Source organism: Cryptotermes secundus, unplaced genomic scaffold, assembly GCF_002891405.2.
Source record: "Cryptotermes secundus unplaced genomic scaffold, Csec_1.0 scaffold1066, whole genome shotgun sequence".
In the NCBI taxonomy this organism is placed as follows: domain Eukaryota; kingdom Metazoa; phylum Arthropoda; class Insecta; order Blattodea; family Kalotermitidae; genus Cryptotermes; species Cryptotermes secundus.
In genome coordinates, this window is record NW_019738984.1 from 107648 (window position 1) to 125579 (window position 17932).

At 37.8% G+C, this 17932-nt stretch overlaps 1 protein-coding gene across 1 annotated transcript in view; it reads right to left on the reverse strand.

Annotated features, from left to right (window-relative positions):
* LOC111871541 (CREB-regulated transcription coactivator 1) overlaps positions 1 to 17932 on the reverse strand; it is a 168186-nt gene that overhangs the window by 58271 nt on the left and 91983 nt on the right. The window contains exons 7-9 of the mRNA XM_033754296.1: positions 15175 to 15228; positions 10390 to 10436; positions 10098 to 10359 (exon numbers count right to left, since the gene is read on the reverse strand). Of these exons, the coding sequence (XP_033610187.1) occupies positions 10098 to 10359; positions 10390 to 10436; positions 15175 to 15228 (363 nt within the window). The remainder of the gene's footprint in view (positions 1 to 10097; positions 10360 to 10389; positions 10437 to 15174; positions 15229 to 17932) is intronic.

A 17932-nucleotide genomic window follows, 5' to 3' on the forward strand; every position in this document is an offset into this window, starting at 1 on the left:
GATAATTATTATTGATCTCATCAATCATCCTGAGTTTTTCAAACACAATACTTCAGAAACTGGATGTTATTCCACCATCAGGTATAAGACAGGAAGAGATCCTACTCAGCTGGGCCCATTAAAACAGCTAGTCTCAATTACCAGACAGTGAAAGATATTCTAAGCAGAATATATATTCTGTTAATGTTAAACACTGCAAGTTGAAAATAAGAACAGAAAAACTGCTAACAAAAAATTAAAGAAACTATGTGGCCAGTAGTAAGGAGGACAACCTCACTGCCATCTGTGAGCAGGCTGTCTAGAAAATGTGGGAGCCTTGATATCTCACAACCCTATGGGTCTCCATGGCCTGCTATAGGAACATCTTTAACTTTTTTTTATACAGAATTACATCAAGAAACTGTTTATCTTCTTATAAAGCAGTAATGATAAAATTATTTCTTTCACATACAAGGTGTGGCAATAAAGAAACCGGATTACTTTTATGACNGCTAAAAGAACTTTCCACATTAATAATTACAATTATGTGATTAATAATATCAAATTATTTTTTAAACTAACACTGTTCAAAAAGGTTTCAGTCACACAAATATTCTGAGCTCATCTATGTGTACTCCCTCTAATGCTGTTTACAAAAACGAAAAAAAATTCCTATCACCCACAGCTTTTGAGTGACACACGAATGTAGACAATTTAGGATTTACATTACAAAAGGAAAGGGAAAGGGCTTGTAATGTTATGAGAATCACTGCTTTCATGTTCATGTTTAACACGTGTCCAAACTTTTTCAATTTTGTCAAACAGCTTACATGCTCAGTTCCATTTGTCAGTTATTCACCTGATTTCACTCACTGAACCATGATTTAATATTTATGATTTTCTTAATATCTAGCAACCTGAACAACCTTGTTCACCAGAAGATCAATCATTCAATCATGGAACTGAGCCCTTCTTGAGAAGCTGCCAATTGTGCAGCTACTCAAGAAGTTCCCAGCATTTTATGGAACCAGAACGTTCATTACCATGTTCACAAGAGCCCTCCACTGGTCCCTATCCCGAGTCAGATCAATCCAATTCATACTGTCCCATCCTCTCTCTCTAAGAGCCATTTTAATATTGTCCACCCACCTATGTCTTGGTCTTCTCAGTGGTCTCTTTCCTTCTGGCTTTCACAACTATATCCTATGTGCATTCATCTTCCCCCCCCCCATTTATGCTACATGCCCAGCCCATCACATCCTCCTTGATTTCACCATTCTAATTACACTTGGAGAAGAGTACAAGTTATGAAGGTCCTCATTATGCAGTTTTCTCAAAACTCCTGTCATTTCATCTCTCTTCGGTCCAAATATTCTCCTCAGCATCCTGTTCTTAAACACCCTCACTCTACGTACCTCCTTTAATGTCAGAGACCAAGTTTCACAGAGCCTCATTTAATATCTCAAACAGACATGACAGATTTTGTCTGTGACCTCAATTTGTCAAAAAACAATTTAAATTTTGGACTTTAGACAGAAGAATGGAATCTTCTAGAAAATAGTTCTAAGATATCTCCGTTCCACACGAGTTAAAAAGACTTTTTATTCATTTCTTCCTCAGAGAGGCAATTTAGTGTGCTGTAATAATGTGACCTCATGGAAATTCTTGGCCAACATCATGATCCAAACAAATGGGGTCTACTTATTGATTTACCAAAGATGACTTGCTCCATAATGGAAACAAACGTCCCTTCAGTTCCAACAGCACATGCCACTTACATGAATAAACTGTGTGACAATATGCTTCATGCTGTGAAACACATCCAATGTGACAAATATTCTTGGCATATATGTGGAGACTTGAAGTGGTCGTGCTCCGCTTGAAAACAGAAAAAAAAAAGTTCAGAAAGCTGGTCTCAAGAATGAGATGTTGGTGTTTCAAAACGGTCTTACATACATGGTTCAAATTTTCACTGTTTCTCATAAAGAACAGGGTGGACTGGTGTAATTTTTGCACTCACTTCACATGTCCCTTCTCCACTCCTTAACTGCACTTGTGCTAATGTGCTTAGTTACAGTGCAAGCTGGGAACCACAGAAGTTAGTAAGAGTGGAGCAACAATATATAACTATGTTTTTGATGTCAGAAGGCTTGATACTGGCTGATATTCACTGAAGACTGAGTACAGTTCAGGAATGATGCATTGTTAAAGGTACAGATGTACGAGTGGTGTACTGCAATCAAAGACCACCATGATACACTAAGCAAAGCAATCTACCCAACAGCCCAACAGCCACAGGCACCAATGGCAGAAAAATCAATAAAAGCAAGAGGCTTATTCTTGACAACCACTGAATTTCTATCACCGTATGGAGAGAATCATTTATGAGAACCTTTGCTTTCAAGAAGAGAGCACAAGATGGCTTCTAAAAGCGCTGGGTCAAATATGAACCATCCTCATACACTAGACCACATAGTGTCACTTTCAGGAGGCTACGATTGACTGATTAGTTCTTAGGTTATTTAAAGATGCTGCAGAGATTACGCAGATTGGAATAGGGTAATAAGGTAATTTTTTAATAATGAGTAGATAAGGATATGGCAAGATGTTGTCATGGCCTATCTCAAGAAACCATACCAGCATCTGTCTGAAGGAATTAATGAAATCCACTCAAAGTTAGCCTCGAAGCTGAGAGTCAAATCTGAAACTGCCCAACCATGATGCTGGAATGTTAATCACTACATGATAACATTAAATGCTGTAATATCATAAAACCCCCACTGTATATATTTCCTTGACACTCTTATAAATGTATTCAACTTAAGAGGCAATGAATTTAAAATGTTTTTTCAAAACGTAATTTCCTTTACAATAAACAAGCCAAGTACCTGTTCTTTGCCCAGGACATGGTTGCTTTCCTTGTGCATAGTACTAAAAAAATTAGAAAGTAAAGTAGTTCTCAAAAAGAAAGCTTCAGAAAGCTATTTTCACCATAAATACTGGCAACAGTACAGAGTAAATGGCACAATGCCTTTGAAGAATTAGGAAACAGACAAAAGAGTTATCAAACAGGGTGATTCAAAGTCCTGTGGCTAAGCTTCAGAGAACTGATAAGTCAGTAATTTGGAGAAGAAAATGTAAACAAGTACTTGTACAATTCACCACTGTTTCAAAGTTTCAGGTATCTCAAACTTTCAATCCTGACTTTTTTTTTGTGTTGTGGTTGAAACTTCATAATGTCAAAGACAGAGATAATACTGTACTCACTCATGGCTCACCAACAAGCACAATGGTGCCCTTCCCTCTCCACTTTCCATACCAAGTGTATAATTGGTTGAACAACCATTTTCCACTCATGGATTGGCCAAGGATGAAGTAAAGTGCAACCTCAATATTACAAGGTAAGGTAAAGTTACCCTTGTAAGAGGCTGTGGAGGCCCATACGGTTGTAAGAGGTCGAGGCTCGCACATCTTCTAGACAGTCGGCTCACAGATGGCGGTAAGGTTGTCAGCTTTACATGCTTGATGCCCATTACCCCCTTGGAAGATTCCTGGTACTCATTTCTGTTAGAGGCTGAGTCGAAACCAGTGCCATAGTGCGGCTGGAAGGATTAGGTAGATTGAAAATATCCACCTCATTGGGACTCGAACCCACACCCTTCCAGCTTGTAGCACAGTATCTCAACCAACTATGCTACCGTGTACCCGTCAATATTACGAGAGTTCATATTTTTTTATTTGGGGGGGGCTAACAGTATCTTTATGGACTCATAGTCATAATAACTTTGAAGTAAAACTGCAAATACAGTTGGTGCAAAAGTTATGTGAAAACAGTGGCAGCTAGTTACAAATTACTTGTTATGATTAAGACATGAGAAAGAATCTCTCATTTTATGTGATGTAGCATTAAGAAATTGATGGTTCCACTACTTCTTGTCACTACGGTGTCATGACACCTGAAGGCTGGAAGAGTGGAGCCAGAGGAGACATCCACTGCTAGACAATGGCTCGGTAAACAAGCTTCCAAGGCAACATATATGTGAGCAAAATAGAGAAACTGTTGGGAATGATGTTTCTCTTCACTTCGCGCAAAGTTGTCATTAACCCTTCAGCATGTTTTGCTGTACACGGTACGCTGGTATTTAAATGGTTATACCTGCTGTTTGCCGTACACCGTACGCCAAGCTGTAAGCTTAATTTTGAAGGCCCATAAATATGGAACGAATCACGCCAGCATGATGACGATTTCACTGGGCTGTTGTGAAAAGAATGCACTCTCTGTTCGTGTAAACATAACATTAAATTTCCTGCAGCTCTGCCAGTCAGTCTAAATAGAACGCTGATCTCACAGTTATGATGGCCGAGTGACTATGATAGCAACATACCACAAAGATGATATGCATGTGGTTGTGAATAAAGCAAAACAAACAAGAAACAAAGCCCTTGGTTGTTTGTGATTACAACAGAAACATACTAGGAGTGGATCTGACTGATCAAATGCTACAGCCGTACTTGCTTGAACGAAAGAAGAGTACTAAGTGGTATCAGAAGTTAATCAAGAGGCTACTCAGTGTAGCAATACATAACGCAATGGTCATATATCGGTGTCTCCTGAATAACAAAAACATGGGCATGCTAAAGTTCAGACTTTCACGAACACAAGGCCCCCTGGAAAATCACGGTTCTGGTTTTCCTCATCCTGTATACAGCCATCCATCAGTTGAGCCGCCGCCTAAAAGACTCACAGAACATTTCCTGGAGCGTATTCCAGCCAAAGGAAAAAAGCAAAGCCTCAAAAAAGATGTGTGGTGTGCGCAAAACATGGTAAAAGGAAAGAATCTATTTATTGGTGTAGTGAATGTGAGGCAGGGTTGTGTTTAGATGGATGTTTCAAGAAATACCATACGAAACTCAACTTCTAATCCACTTGCTTCCATCGCATCATATTATAAGGTAAGATTATAAAACCATCTTTTAAGATGATTTCAGTGAAAAATTCATAATTATACCTCATATAGTTCAAAAGTTACAATACATAATATAATTTAGACCAAAATTTAAATGTGCAAGTAAAAAATATTACTGCAGGAGGCCCCACAACAGCAATATTTAAATGCACACGCTGAAGGGTTAAAGAAGGAAGATAATGAATTGGTGTCCAGTTAGCAGTCAGGCTGTGAAGAGAATACTTTATGTATGTTGTAGAACAGTGGTATTTGGAGTGTGTAATTGAATGAGACTGTTACAGTTCATGTGTTTACATCTGTTGCCAGGAAACAGATAGTGGAGACTTAACAGACTGTGGGCACTAGTGCGTATAACAGTGAATTGTAAAGTGTGAAACTAGTGATAGTGCTATAGTAGTAGTACAACCTGTAAGTGGTCAATAAATTAAACAAACCAAAACCCCTTATATAGTCATGCAACATAAAAACATGATGTAATGAAGTCCTCACTGTAAGCCACACTTGCCCTACCACGGTTTCACTGTAGAGGCAAATGCGGCATAATTTCTGTCTTGCAACATTTTGAAGGCTCGACCACATGATCTCACAAAAAAAAAAAAAATCAAAACTAAAACGTTCAAGGGCTGTAAATCTGAAATGGTGGACAATCACACAACTGTCTGTTCACATTTTCTGCTCCAAACTATCTCCTTAACAACTTCATAATGAGATCACACTGTACTGAGCTCCATCTCAATAGTATGAACAGGGAGGATGGCATCTGCCTAAGCATAGCATGGATACCTCTCATCTTCTTCCTGAAAGATCATAAGAAGCCCTGGGTTCTCCACTGGGCCACACTGTATTTATAAGGGCACCAATTCTGTTCTCTATGTGCACCTATCAATCCTGAGCCTTCCTTTCCCAGCTTCTTCCACTCTCTTCTTGCCCTTCCTATCCTCCACTGCATATCTACAAACCATGCATACAACCTCTCTCACACCCTTTTCTGTTCTCTGTCCATTACACACAACTTTTCTCCCATGTGTTCTCATGTTTGCACTAGTGGTCTTTTTCAGGGCCCAACCCAGAACTGTTCTCTCAGCTCCTACTGGTGCACTCTATTTCTCACAGACAGCAAAAGGGAACTGATTGAGTGACTTGCAAGTTCCTTTCTTTTCTATATAATGCTTAAACTTCAACCCTGAAGATGCAAGCTAATGTTCCTCCAAAACACTGCCTGACTTTCATTGGACACTACAGCATTATATCTTTATATTACAGAGCTGTTATTGAATCATGACTTTTGAGAGCACAGAAGAAGACACAGATTACAGTACAATAGCAGAAATGTGTTGAAGAGGCTAAGCAGCAGATAGTGGAATTCTCTGGCACATCAGTTTTGCAAGAGAGTTACTTTTTTCACTGTTTGATATCTTTAACACTAGCTGAAATTTTTAACACAGGCTAGATATTACAGAAACTGAACTGCATTGCTTGCAAAGCTCTATTTACTATCTAATACCATTATCACAATACTGTAACATCATGCAGTAAACCATTAAATGCATCTAAGGGAAGAATTTCATAAAAGTCATAAGCCAAGTACCAGAAATAAAACATATAGACTTGAAAACTGCTATATTACTGAAAGCTTACAAACCTTCAGGAAACATCAAATATTACAAACAAGATAATACCTACTTCAAGCAATCTACAATTAGAAACGTATCTGACTAGAGCTGACAAATTAGGGTGGGGAGTGATTGAGCTCCTTGGTACTTAGACCACAAATTGTCCACTGTACTAGCTCTCAATGACAAATGAGAAAAACTGAGCACTGGTAGAATGAGAATTGGCAGGGAACCTGCCAAGTGTCATTTTGTCCATCACAAATCCATTATAAACTGACCTTTAACTGAACTTTGGCCACAATAGTGAGATGTTGGCAAAAGCTATGGCATGCCAAGGTATGGTATACTGTACTAGCATTAATATTGTGGCGTATTTACGCCATGCGAGAGCTGTTGAGCCACGGAGGTCTGTGGGTGTGGTGACTGTGCAACAATAAGGAAAGTGGTGTTCCTCTGTGCCGTGCCATGCCAAGCCCAGCTTGCACTGTGCTCACTGCTATGTAACGTTGAGGTAAACAATCCTTTATGACAATATAGGCTGTTTTCTGTGTGCAGTTGGTGCAGAGGCTATATAATGAGATTCCAGGAATAACCAAGGCAGTCTTTCACAGTATTTCAGAGTGTTTAAATGAGAGAGTTCTTGGTGGAAGACAGCCATGGAAAGTTTATCGTGTGAAGACTTGGCGTGTGATTTGAAGGTTTTATGGGTGTGTGTGCCACAGTGAACTATGAGGTGTGTGTATATCAGTGATAGCACTACAATTAACTGTAATTAAATGAGGTTGTAACCTAAGTGCCAATAAATCCAATCATCTGAACTAGAACCCGTCATTCTCGTCCCATGTACCATCCTACATGTGACAATATCGTCCATTTGTATATATATATGTCACATTTTTAATTTTAATGGCTCTATATCTGATATTTAGGGTAATAATGTGCATGGTGTATTAACAAAGTAATGAGACTGATTCTGTAGTGTGCAAACTGGCATAAATGCAGCACTGACACCATTATGAGATGATAGCTACGTTCCGCCTCTACTTTCAGTCAAAGTTTGAACCTACTAGGGTGAATAAATGCGGTTCTGTTGTAGTTTGTGTTTGTTACAGTGTCGGAAAAATGGAGAAGATAAAATCCTAAGCAACCTTGTGTAATCAAGTTTTGTGTCACGCCAGGGTAGGGTGCTAGCAATACCTATAAAAAGTTTCAGAAAGCATTTGGTGATGATTCTGTATCATGTGACCAAGTATTTTGGTGGCACAAAGGCTTTGCAAATGGATGAGAAATGGTGGAAGATGAACTGCAATCTGAATTCCCCACATCTGTGAGACAAAACACAAATGTCAATCATGTGAGGGCTTTCATTCATCCAGAACGACTTTTGACAATTTGAATGATCGTTGACAAAATTAATATTACTGAAGGTACAGTCCACCAAACTGTTACACAAGATTTAAACATGAGAAAAGTGTGTACAAAGATGGTTCCAGAAAATCTGAATGACAATCAAAAAGTGCATCAAAACAAAGTGTCAGCAAAAATGCTTGAAACTGAATCTGATTTTCTTAATTGTGTCATAACAGTTGATGAAAGTTGGATTTTCAAGTGTGACCCGAACTCAAGGGCCAGAGTGAGGAATGGTACATGCCATAGCATCCAAGACAGAAGAAAAATGTCATGAGCAAATAAAAATCAAGACAATGGTTATCATTTTGTTATTCTCATGGGGTAGTTCATAAAGAATTTGTACCACTTGGTGTCACAGTGAATCATAAATTTTATCTTGAAGTCCTGGACCATCAGAGAAAGAGGGTGATGCAAATTTAAATGGAAGTTTCAGGTGATGAGATCCTTCAGGCTTCATCATGATAACGTGCCTGCACACACAACATGGTCAATTTGTGAATTTATGGGAAAAAAAAAAGGACATTCCTCCTTATTCTCCAGACTTGTCACCTTATGATTTTATTTGTTCCCAAAATTAAAATTGAGTCAAGGAGTATCATTTTCAAACACTTGCCAGTGTTCAGAAGGCTGAACTGATGCCATCAAGACCCTAACAGAAGCTGACTTCCAGTCTTTCTATGAGGCATGGAACATTTGCTGGGCCAAGTTCGTTGCATCAGAGGGGTGTTATTTTTATGGAGACGATAACTTAGACAAATAACTGAATAAATGATTCTGTACTTAATCTCATTACTTTGTTAATCTAATGTTTTAACAAATTATAATATGCAACTGTGTGAAACCACAAGAAAACAAACATGATCTGCATGATGTACTTTCTTCATTTTCGGTAACTGCATTATGATGCCAATTTTAAATTGTCATCGGCTACAACGAACATACTGTCATGTGTATTAGTGATCAAAGGCGCAGGTTTGGATCTTTGAGTCAATTTATCGGATATTCACTAGCTGTAACTACAAATAATTATATCACATTCAAGATTACTACAATTATAACACATAAATAAAGTCTGCTATATCTGCTTTAACTAGTCACTGCTAGGTAACACATCTAAACAATGGCCATTCCTCTGCAAAGGTTTCTCTATCCAATTCCTGGCAAAGGATTTTAACACTGGAACTATTACTATCACACTCCAGATAACACTGTACTACAGCACACACAAAGTCTTCAAATCACATGTTAAGTGTTCACAGGTTGACTTCTAATTCTTCTTTGACAAAAAACTTCCTGTGGTTATCTCCTACCAAGAACTGACTGACTGGTAGCACCAGTTGTCTTCAAGATAACTCCTGTGCACGGACCCCATGGAAAACACAATCTTCTTTTATTAAGGGTGTGCATTTACAGCTCTGTTGCCTAGCTAGAGATATCGTATTGTTCTGTGCATTTGCTTTGTGTTCATCAAATAGAAAACAGTTTCCTCTATATTGGTGTCACATTTTAGGGGGGTTATCGGCCATCACATAGAAATGGCGGTGCTTCTACTGTTGCCTGTATTCGGTACTGGAAGAATGTTTATGAACATTCCTCCACTGTTGCATAACCTAGCAATGGGTTCTTTAGCAAGAATCTGTCTTTGTGGGAACTTGTTTACCAAACCCACTGCCTGGCAATGCACTGACATGTTGAATGAATGAATTTGTACAGAATTAATCTCATTACTTTGTTAATCTAATGTTCTAATAACTTCTGTGATGTGACTGCGTGAAACCAAAATAAAACAGACACGAGTTGCTCTATGTAGTCCCTTCATTTTTGTAAACTGCATTATGATGCTAATTTTAATAAATTGTAAACAGTTACAACATACATAATAATAACTGGAGGGCATGAAGGAAATGCAAAATTTTGATGGACATCACTCTGCACTGTATGCACATGGCATTAAGGAATGCACAAAACTGGAACTGAATTTTACTATAACTAAGAGCTCAACAGACACATCAGCAATTTATACTATTACAATAAGCAGGACACAAAACATGACCAGGCATGAATGCTTCTATTAACAGAACGCTGATGTTCTGTAAGCCATGCACCGGAGAAAAATAAATCTACTTACAGTTTGCATGTTCTGCGAACTTGAGATCAAACTTGGGCTGCACTGTTGTTGTTGTTGCTGTTGCTGTTGTTGTGGTTGCTGCTGCTGCGGTGGCTGAGTTTGCTGCTGTTGCTGCTGGGTTGCAGTTGTCGGAGATGACTGCTGTTGTGTCTGCTGGACAGGTTGTTGAGATGACTGATGACTCTGTATCTGCTGCTGCTGCTGTTGTGGTGGAGAGGACTGTTGTTGCTGCTGTTGATGATGATGATGATGATGAGGATGATGTGTTTAATGCTGCTGGTGATAAACATACTGGGTCTGTGGAAAGTTGTCAATTCCACTGTTATCCAGGGTCACACCCTAGAGAAAACATAAGTAAAAATAATTACCGGTCATTAATTCTATTACTCAGCCTCACTAGTTGAGACTTACATTCTATATATGAAATAGTTGGTTGGAGCACTATGCTACAAGCCGGAAGGTAGTGGTTTCGATTCTCGATTAGGTCACTGGATTATTCAATTGACCTCACCCTTCCAGCTGCATTATGGCCCTAGGGTCAATGCAGCCTCTAATAGAAACGAGTACCAGGAATCTTCCTGGGGGTGGCCAGCATGTAAGGCTGACAACCTCACTGCCATCTGTGACCATATGTCTAAAAAATGCGGGAGCCTCGACATCTCACAACCCAATGGGCCTCCACAGCCTGTTACAGGGATAGATTTATCTTACACGAAATGCTACAGTAATTTCCTTAGAAGCTTTTATAGAAGTATCTCATTTTCATTCTAGGAGACATACCTTTTAATATTTTTACAAATATGAAAACACAGGTGTTCGACATGACAGACTACACCAGGCATGGAAGCAAATGAAACAGATGAAAATTGGATGCAAAATATTACAATATGAATTGAATGAGTGGGGGGGGGGGACTGTTTAAATGTATGATAATGAAGACTGGAAAAATAAGGCCATCACTGCTCACCAATCACATTCATCTTCTCAGGTGATCAGGCATGTCAATACAAAAATTAAAAGGCTCTTCTGTTTTTATGTATATTATAGAACACTTACAAATAGGTTCAGAGGAAGAGGGCAAAAACTGTTGACTTTCTGTGAGCATCAAGACATGAGCAATGGTTTTATCTTGCAGATCCAAATTTTATATTGTATGTATACTGTTATACTTTTGGTTGATTTTACCATGAATTTCTTTCTTCACTGTTAATATTGTTATACATTGTAAATATGTTATCTGAGCCATGGCTTTGGTGCAACACATGAGTGATTATTAGTGCCATTACTATCTCCTTAGTTGATAATCTATGATGTTATTTTGTAAAACATCTCTGGGAGTATGTCACAATTTCAGCAGACAACCTTATGGAAGAGAAGACCTCTGTCAATCAAATTTCCTGTATGATGATTTAAATTTACGCTGTATGTTGTGAATAAAATCTATTAAGTTTCTACTGATTACATAATATTCTCATCATTGTCTGAAGATGACACACCTCAAATAAACTCCATGGCCTTTAGTCTGCAAGCGAACTATACTGACCATAGTTTGTTTGTTTGTCTGAGGTGTGCCATCATCAGACAATGATGAGAGTATTGTGTCATCACTAGCTGATGATGACACACCTCAAAGATGTTTGAAAACAGAGCTTACACACATGAATCCAGCTGTAATGTATACTGACATCTGCTACGTCAATGACCTGTGCTCACCTCTTGACACTCAACAACTGTTAAAACAATCACATTTCATGTACAAATCTATCACAAAATATATTACATCATATTTGAATACACTAAGATTGTACCATTTTGAACCATTATATTTTAACCAGTTTTAATATGAATATCACTGAAAATTAAATTATAAACTATACATATATATAAATGATATGATCCAGTTCTTTTAATATTCATAATTTAATTTAAACTGAATTAGTCTTCAACTTTAAGACTGGACCAATTCTATGCTTTAATCAAAATTGGACAAATGTGTGTGTGTGTGGGAGGGGGGCAGCGCGTAAGGTCTGATGATTATTTCCAACTAATGATGAAACATACAGCTGAGTAATACTGATTGAGTACCAACTTTTTTGGTTTATGAAATTATCTGAAATAAACTGGTTCAACTGAAACAGAGAGGTGGCATGGCGCAGTGAACTGGAATTCTATTCTTCTGTTAACAGTGGTGACGATCAGCTTGATCTAATATTCAAACGCGTAGCTTGAATGGTAACCTCCAGACCTTAGTCTGGACACAATCAGCATAACAGCACAGTTGCAAGAACAGGTCCCAGCATTACATTTGAGAACACCCATCATATGTTAATATTTGAATCTCAGTATCCACAATGGGATAGAAAACAAAGCTAGATTTGGAAAAACAACCCATGTCCTTGTCTTCTATACCACTGGATACAGTCCAGAAATTGCTTATAAAATGCACGATAACATATTCAATGCTTTGACAAGTTTAAATGGATTCTGCGGTACTGTACTAAGAAAGTGAAATGGGACACGGCCAAAATTGTTAGACTCATTTAGGAAGTGATATTTTCCCAGAGATTTTGATGATTTCTTGCAAAATAAAATTTATGCTACATCTTAATAAGAGATGGAACTAATAGCAGATTATACTTAAACTGTGAATTTCCTGTTCAGGAAACTGTCTACCTTCTTCAGTGTGGAACAACTGAGATGTAGTATTGATAAATTTACAGCCCAACATTAAAAGCATTAATGCAGAGAGAGATGGTGCGCCAATTAACTGCTGAATTTTGAAGTTTTTGAAAAGCTGATTACAGAAGGGCAATACATCCCTCTGAAGAGTTAGCACCTAACCACTGAATTACACAGCCTTACATCCCAGAAGACTACAACCTTAATATAGCGAATTACATTTCTAAACTTTCTGATTCCTGTTTTAGATGGATATCCGACTGCGTATGATAGTACAATATGTCTGTAACATAATGATCTCTGCAAATCTTAAATCAAGACACTACAAGACCAGGCATTACAGGAAAATGTATATACTGACTACTGTATTACTTCCAAAAGTTCTTTTACGGGTTTCATGTGTCCTAATAAAATGAATTTACACTGGAGTCATGCAAACAAGTCCCATGAATCAACACCTTCCACATCCCACTTGAGCTGTTACACTTCCCCTCTAGGCTTCTAGTCATTCTGCTCACAGGAATGTTTGTAGTGATAACCTTCTTTCATGGCATGTGCTTTAAGCCAGTTAGCAAATGCCAGATGGGACTGGAGGATAATACAACAGCAGGTAGAAAGGGAGAAGCCTCCAGCTCTATTATCTTCACCATTCATTGGATTTCTTTCCGTGACCTCAGTATGACATATTTTTACGTACCTGAGTGCTGTCAAACATGCTGATTTTTGCTATAAATATCCATCAACTATACATAATACAGTGAAATGCCAGTATGGCCCACCTCAAAGTATCTAAAAGGATTTGCTAAACAAATTGTTTAAATGAAAATGAATGTGTGTAATATATAATTTTGTAATATATTCAGATGAATGTCATATATGCCCATTTTTCTACATCTGTGAAATGTAACATGTAATACTCACAGGGAGTTACCCTTTCACCTGCTCAATTATATACACCTACCTGGTAATAGCAGAAAAGTTCACTTCCAGAAATTTAAAATGTAAATACTTTCACCGTTTTTATTACATTTTACTATGTAACAACTAGCAAAGAGTTAATATGCAAAAGTATTTATTTAGTTTGTTACAGCAAAAATACTACCTATTAAAAGTGATGATAATATGAACTCTGAGAATTTCTACCATGATATTACTCATTAATTCGAAAGTTCCCAGTAAGAATTATAATGATAATGTGCATCAATGATTAGCTAAAATTCCTGTTAAGAATGCTAACTCCAGTCAGCAGAGAAGACAACTGCCCAATTTCAGTAAGAAATGAATCTACCTCCACATGACTGGAAGATTTTATGGTGACTGCATTCAATGAAGTCCTCTCGGATAATAGTGTGACGTGTTGCGCTATGGAAGACGCCCCTCCCTCCCCGCCAGCCGTGACGTGCCGAGCGGAGCCGAAGTGAACCGAGTCCAAGCACGCTGGTCTCTATGCAAAGCGAGTAAACAGCAGTACCCATTACGTAACACAGGATGCCGCAGTTGCTACATAGCCGTAAACAACTCCCGGCAGCGTTGCTAGGCTATCGGCAAACATGGCGACTAGGCAACAAGGAAGGGAGGCGTTTTCCCGTGGTCCAGCTGAGGGTTTATAAGAGACCTACACTGCCTACGAAAACGGTTCTCAAGTTTAAAGTGTAGCAGCCACCGAAGTGAGTTCTCAAGGCAGCAGCCTACGAAGTGAGTTGAAATATAGCAGCAGCCTAAGACAGTTTAAGTGTAACAGCCTACGAAGACAGTTGAATTGTAGTAGTCACCAAGTTCAGTTGTAACGAGTGAATCGTGATAGTGTGAAGAGATTTGTGTGTAGGGTTCTAAAGTGTGTAAACCAATAACAGTGTATACTTAATTGTAGCCAAGACTTGTAGGTTGTTAAATAAACCAATTAACAATTTGAACAGCGTCTTCAGTCAGTGGCAAAAATACGTGACAATATACTGTGTGAGTTTATGGTACAGCTGATACTTTACTTAAAATTGCACATACAAAGTCTTCGTCCAACCCTAATTTGAAGTAGAGCTTCTGTTACAATGACAGTGATCAAGCAGTACCCTTCAAAGTATCTATTAACAAAAGGCTTGACCCAAAAGGTTGATTTCAGCTTAGATTTTAACACCTAACACAAATTAATTCTCTTCTATTCATCATAATGGATTCAGTCAAAATCTTTGGCAGTACAGAGCTTACCAGGAAATAAAACACAGTTATACAGTTACAGTATTCACTAACTCAATGTTCATTATACTGCCATTTCACTGTACATGTTGCTGAAGAGACTGGTGTGTTGAACTTAACTTTAGCAAGAGCACTGCTTAAATTCTATCAATTAATCTAGCCATTCTTACAATTCGTTTTTAAGTAAATCATGCATGCATTAACTAACCTTGCAAGTATGAAGATACCTTGAGTTCATAAGAGATGGCACTGAAAGATGATTCTGAAACAAACATGAAGAACAGAACAGAATACATAAAACTAACTACAAAAATAAAATGCAGATTAGCATGCAAAAAGTAAATTAAAAGAACTAAAATCCACTAAGATGGTAAGAGCAAGAAAAAACCACTTGATAAACTTCGTGTACTGCACAAATACTAGTAACCAGTAAGATCAGAGGACCAGAGAATTAAATTACAGTAAACCCTCTAGATATGTTTGTTGTTGAGAAAAAAATCAGAAAATAAAATCAAATATAATAGAGTTTTTTAAATTAAACTAGAAGATTTCAACATGAATTTTTAACATACATTCTAGTATGCTGCTCAATTTAGATTAAGTATTGCTCAATAAAAATAAACTAAAGTAAATTTTAAGAACTTCAAATTTTACTTCTGCATATGAATTTGTCAATAATAGGTGATGCCAATAGGAAAACAGTAATATGGGGAGACAGATAACATTTCAAACTCCATTAAGTTTATTATGTAAGGTTAATAAAAATTCACTAGCCATTTCATTCGCTTCTTAACATCCTTATACAGTTCCTTCATTCCTTCAAATTCCTATCAGAAAGCCTCTGTTGCCACTGCATCAAAAACATTCTGCAAATCTACAAACATCCAATACACTTTACCCTTCTCTGCTTAAATATTTATCTATTACTATTCTTAATATAAATATATGTGGTCCTCCCACAGTTTCTAAACCCAATTTCAGAATGAGAAACAACATCTCCCCTCTCAATCCACTCATTTAGTTTCCCTGCTAGCACCTCTGTAACAGTCCTTGACAAGGTTGAGAATAGCTGAACATTTCAAGCTTGTAAATCATATGCAACAAACTCATCTCCTATGTTGCTGGATATTCCCGTCTCACAAATCATATTTTATTACCTTGGTCATTATTTTACACATCCTTTCTTCCTTCAATACCTCTTAACGTTCTACTGAGTAACAAATTCCTGTTGCCTTTTCATATTTAGCTAATATTTTAATATGTATATTGCTTGCATTCCAATTTACTATCCTTTCTTCTGCACATCAACCACCCAGCAATTTAACTTTTTTCAGAAATAATGACCCAATTATTTCCTTCCAAAATGCCCCTTAAAATATTCTCTTACACTCTCTGGGTCTAACTGAATCCTTATTTCTGCCAACTGTCTTAGTCTCTCAACAACTGTTGCACAGTCTTCTTTTCAAGCTACTTTCTAATGTTACATCTCTTTTTCATCTGCCATTCTATACTCTCAAACATTCCATTCATCAACTTTATACTTGTCATCAATCTCTCCCATTTCCATAAAATACTGTATTCCCATTTCATTATTAAAAACCACATTATACTTTTTAAGATGCCAATATGGAAAATACTGCAAATGCCAGGCTACATCCCTTTGATAATAAACATGTTTTTAAAAACATAATTTGTAAAAAAAAACATTGAATTTAAACACTTGTATTAAAAGTCTGGAAATGAAAACATTCTTCAGCAGGAAAAAGTTTAAGCATCCATGAGGTGCTAGCAGGAAGCTCCCTGACTGTTATTGTTGTAACTGCCTCAGGGAAAGAAGATGAGAAGGGAGGCCAAGGTAACACTTCAAGAAGCCTATTGCATCAGTCTGCCATGTAACACCGTGTTTTGAACAAGTATTCCTTTTACACAGGTGCTTTTTTGACTTCATGTTTCATTTTGTCTGCGATGGATGGAAAAATCAAGCAACGTGTCTGCATCAAGTTTTGTGTGAAGCTTGGTAAATCTGCTATTGGAACCCTTGAAATGCTTTGTGAGGCTTTTGGAGAACATTCTTTAAGTCGGACAGTGGTTTTTGAATGGCGTTCATGTTTCATGGCCCGCTGAGTGTCACCTGAAGATGACAAATGCTCAGGGCGACCAAGAACCAGCAAAATGACAGAAATGTTGAAAAAATTCAAGAACTCATCCACGAAGACCTCTGCTAAATAGTCCATGAGCTTGCAGACACCACTGGGATCAGTAATGAAGTTTGCCAGGAGATCTTACTAGAATATCTGAACATGTGCTGCACTGCTGTGAAGTTCGCTCACTGACTCTTGACAAATGATGAATAGCAGCGGCATGTAAACATGTGTCTTGAGGTACAAGAGAAGGCTAATGAGGACTCAACTTTTATCTCTAGGATCATAATAGGTGACGAAAGTTGGACTTACGGTCATGATCCTGAAGCAAAGCAACAATCTTTACAGTGGAAGAGTCCACAATCACCAAGAGCAAAAAAGGGATGGTAGGTCTGGAGTTCAACAAAGAGCATGGCTCAATTCTTTTTTCGACATGAAGGGGATTGTTCTCCGTGAATTTGTTCCTCCTAACACTACGGTCAACTCTAACTTTTACTGTGATGTTCTGAGATGCCTGAGAAAAAATGTGCAATGCAAAAACCAGAACTTTGGCACAATCACAACTGGCTCCTTCATCACAATGCACCCACCCACACGTCCCTGAAAACCAAAGAGTTTGAGACTAACAACAACAATGGTTATGGTTCCCCATCCTCCATACTAGCCAGACTTAGCTCCACGTGATTTCACTTTGTTTCCCAAATTGAAAATTAAACTGAATGGATGACATTTTGAAACAGTGTCTGACATCCAAAGTGAATCGCAAGTGGTATTTGAAACCATTAAGGAAAATAACTTCCACGTTCTTTTGAAATGTGGAAAAAA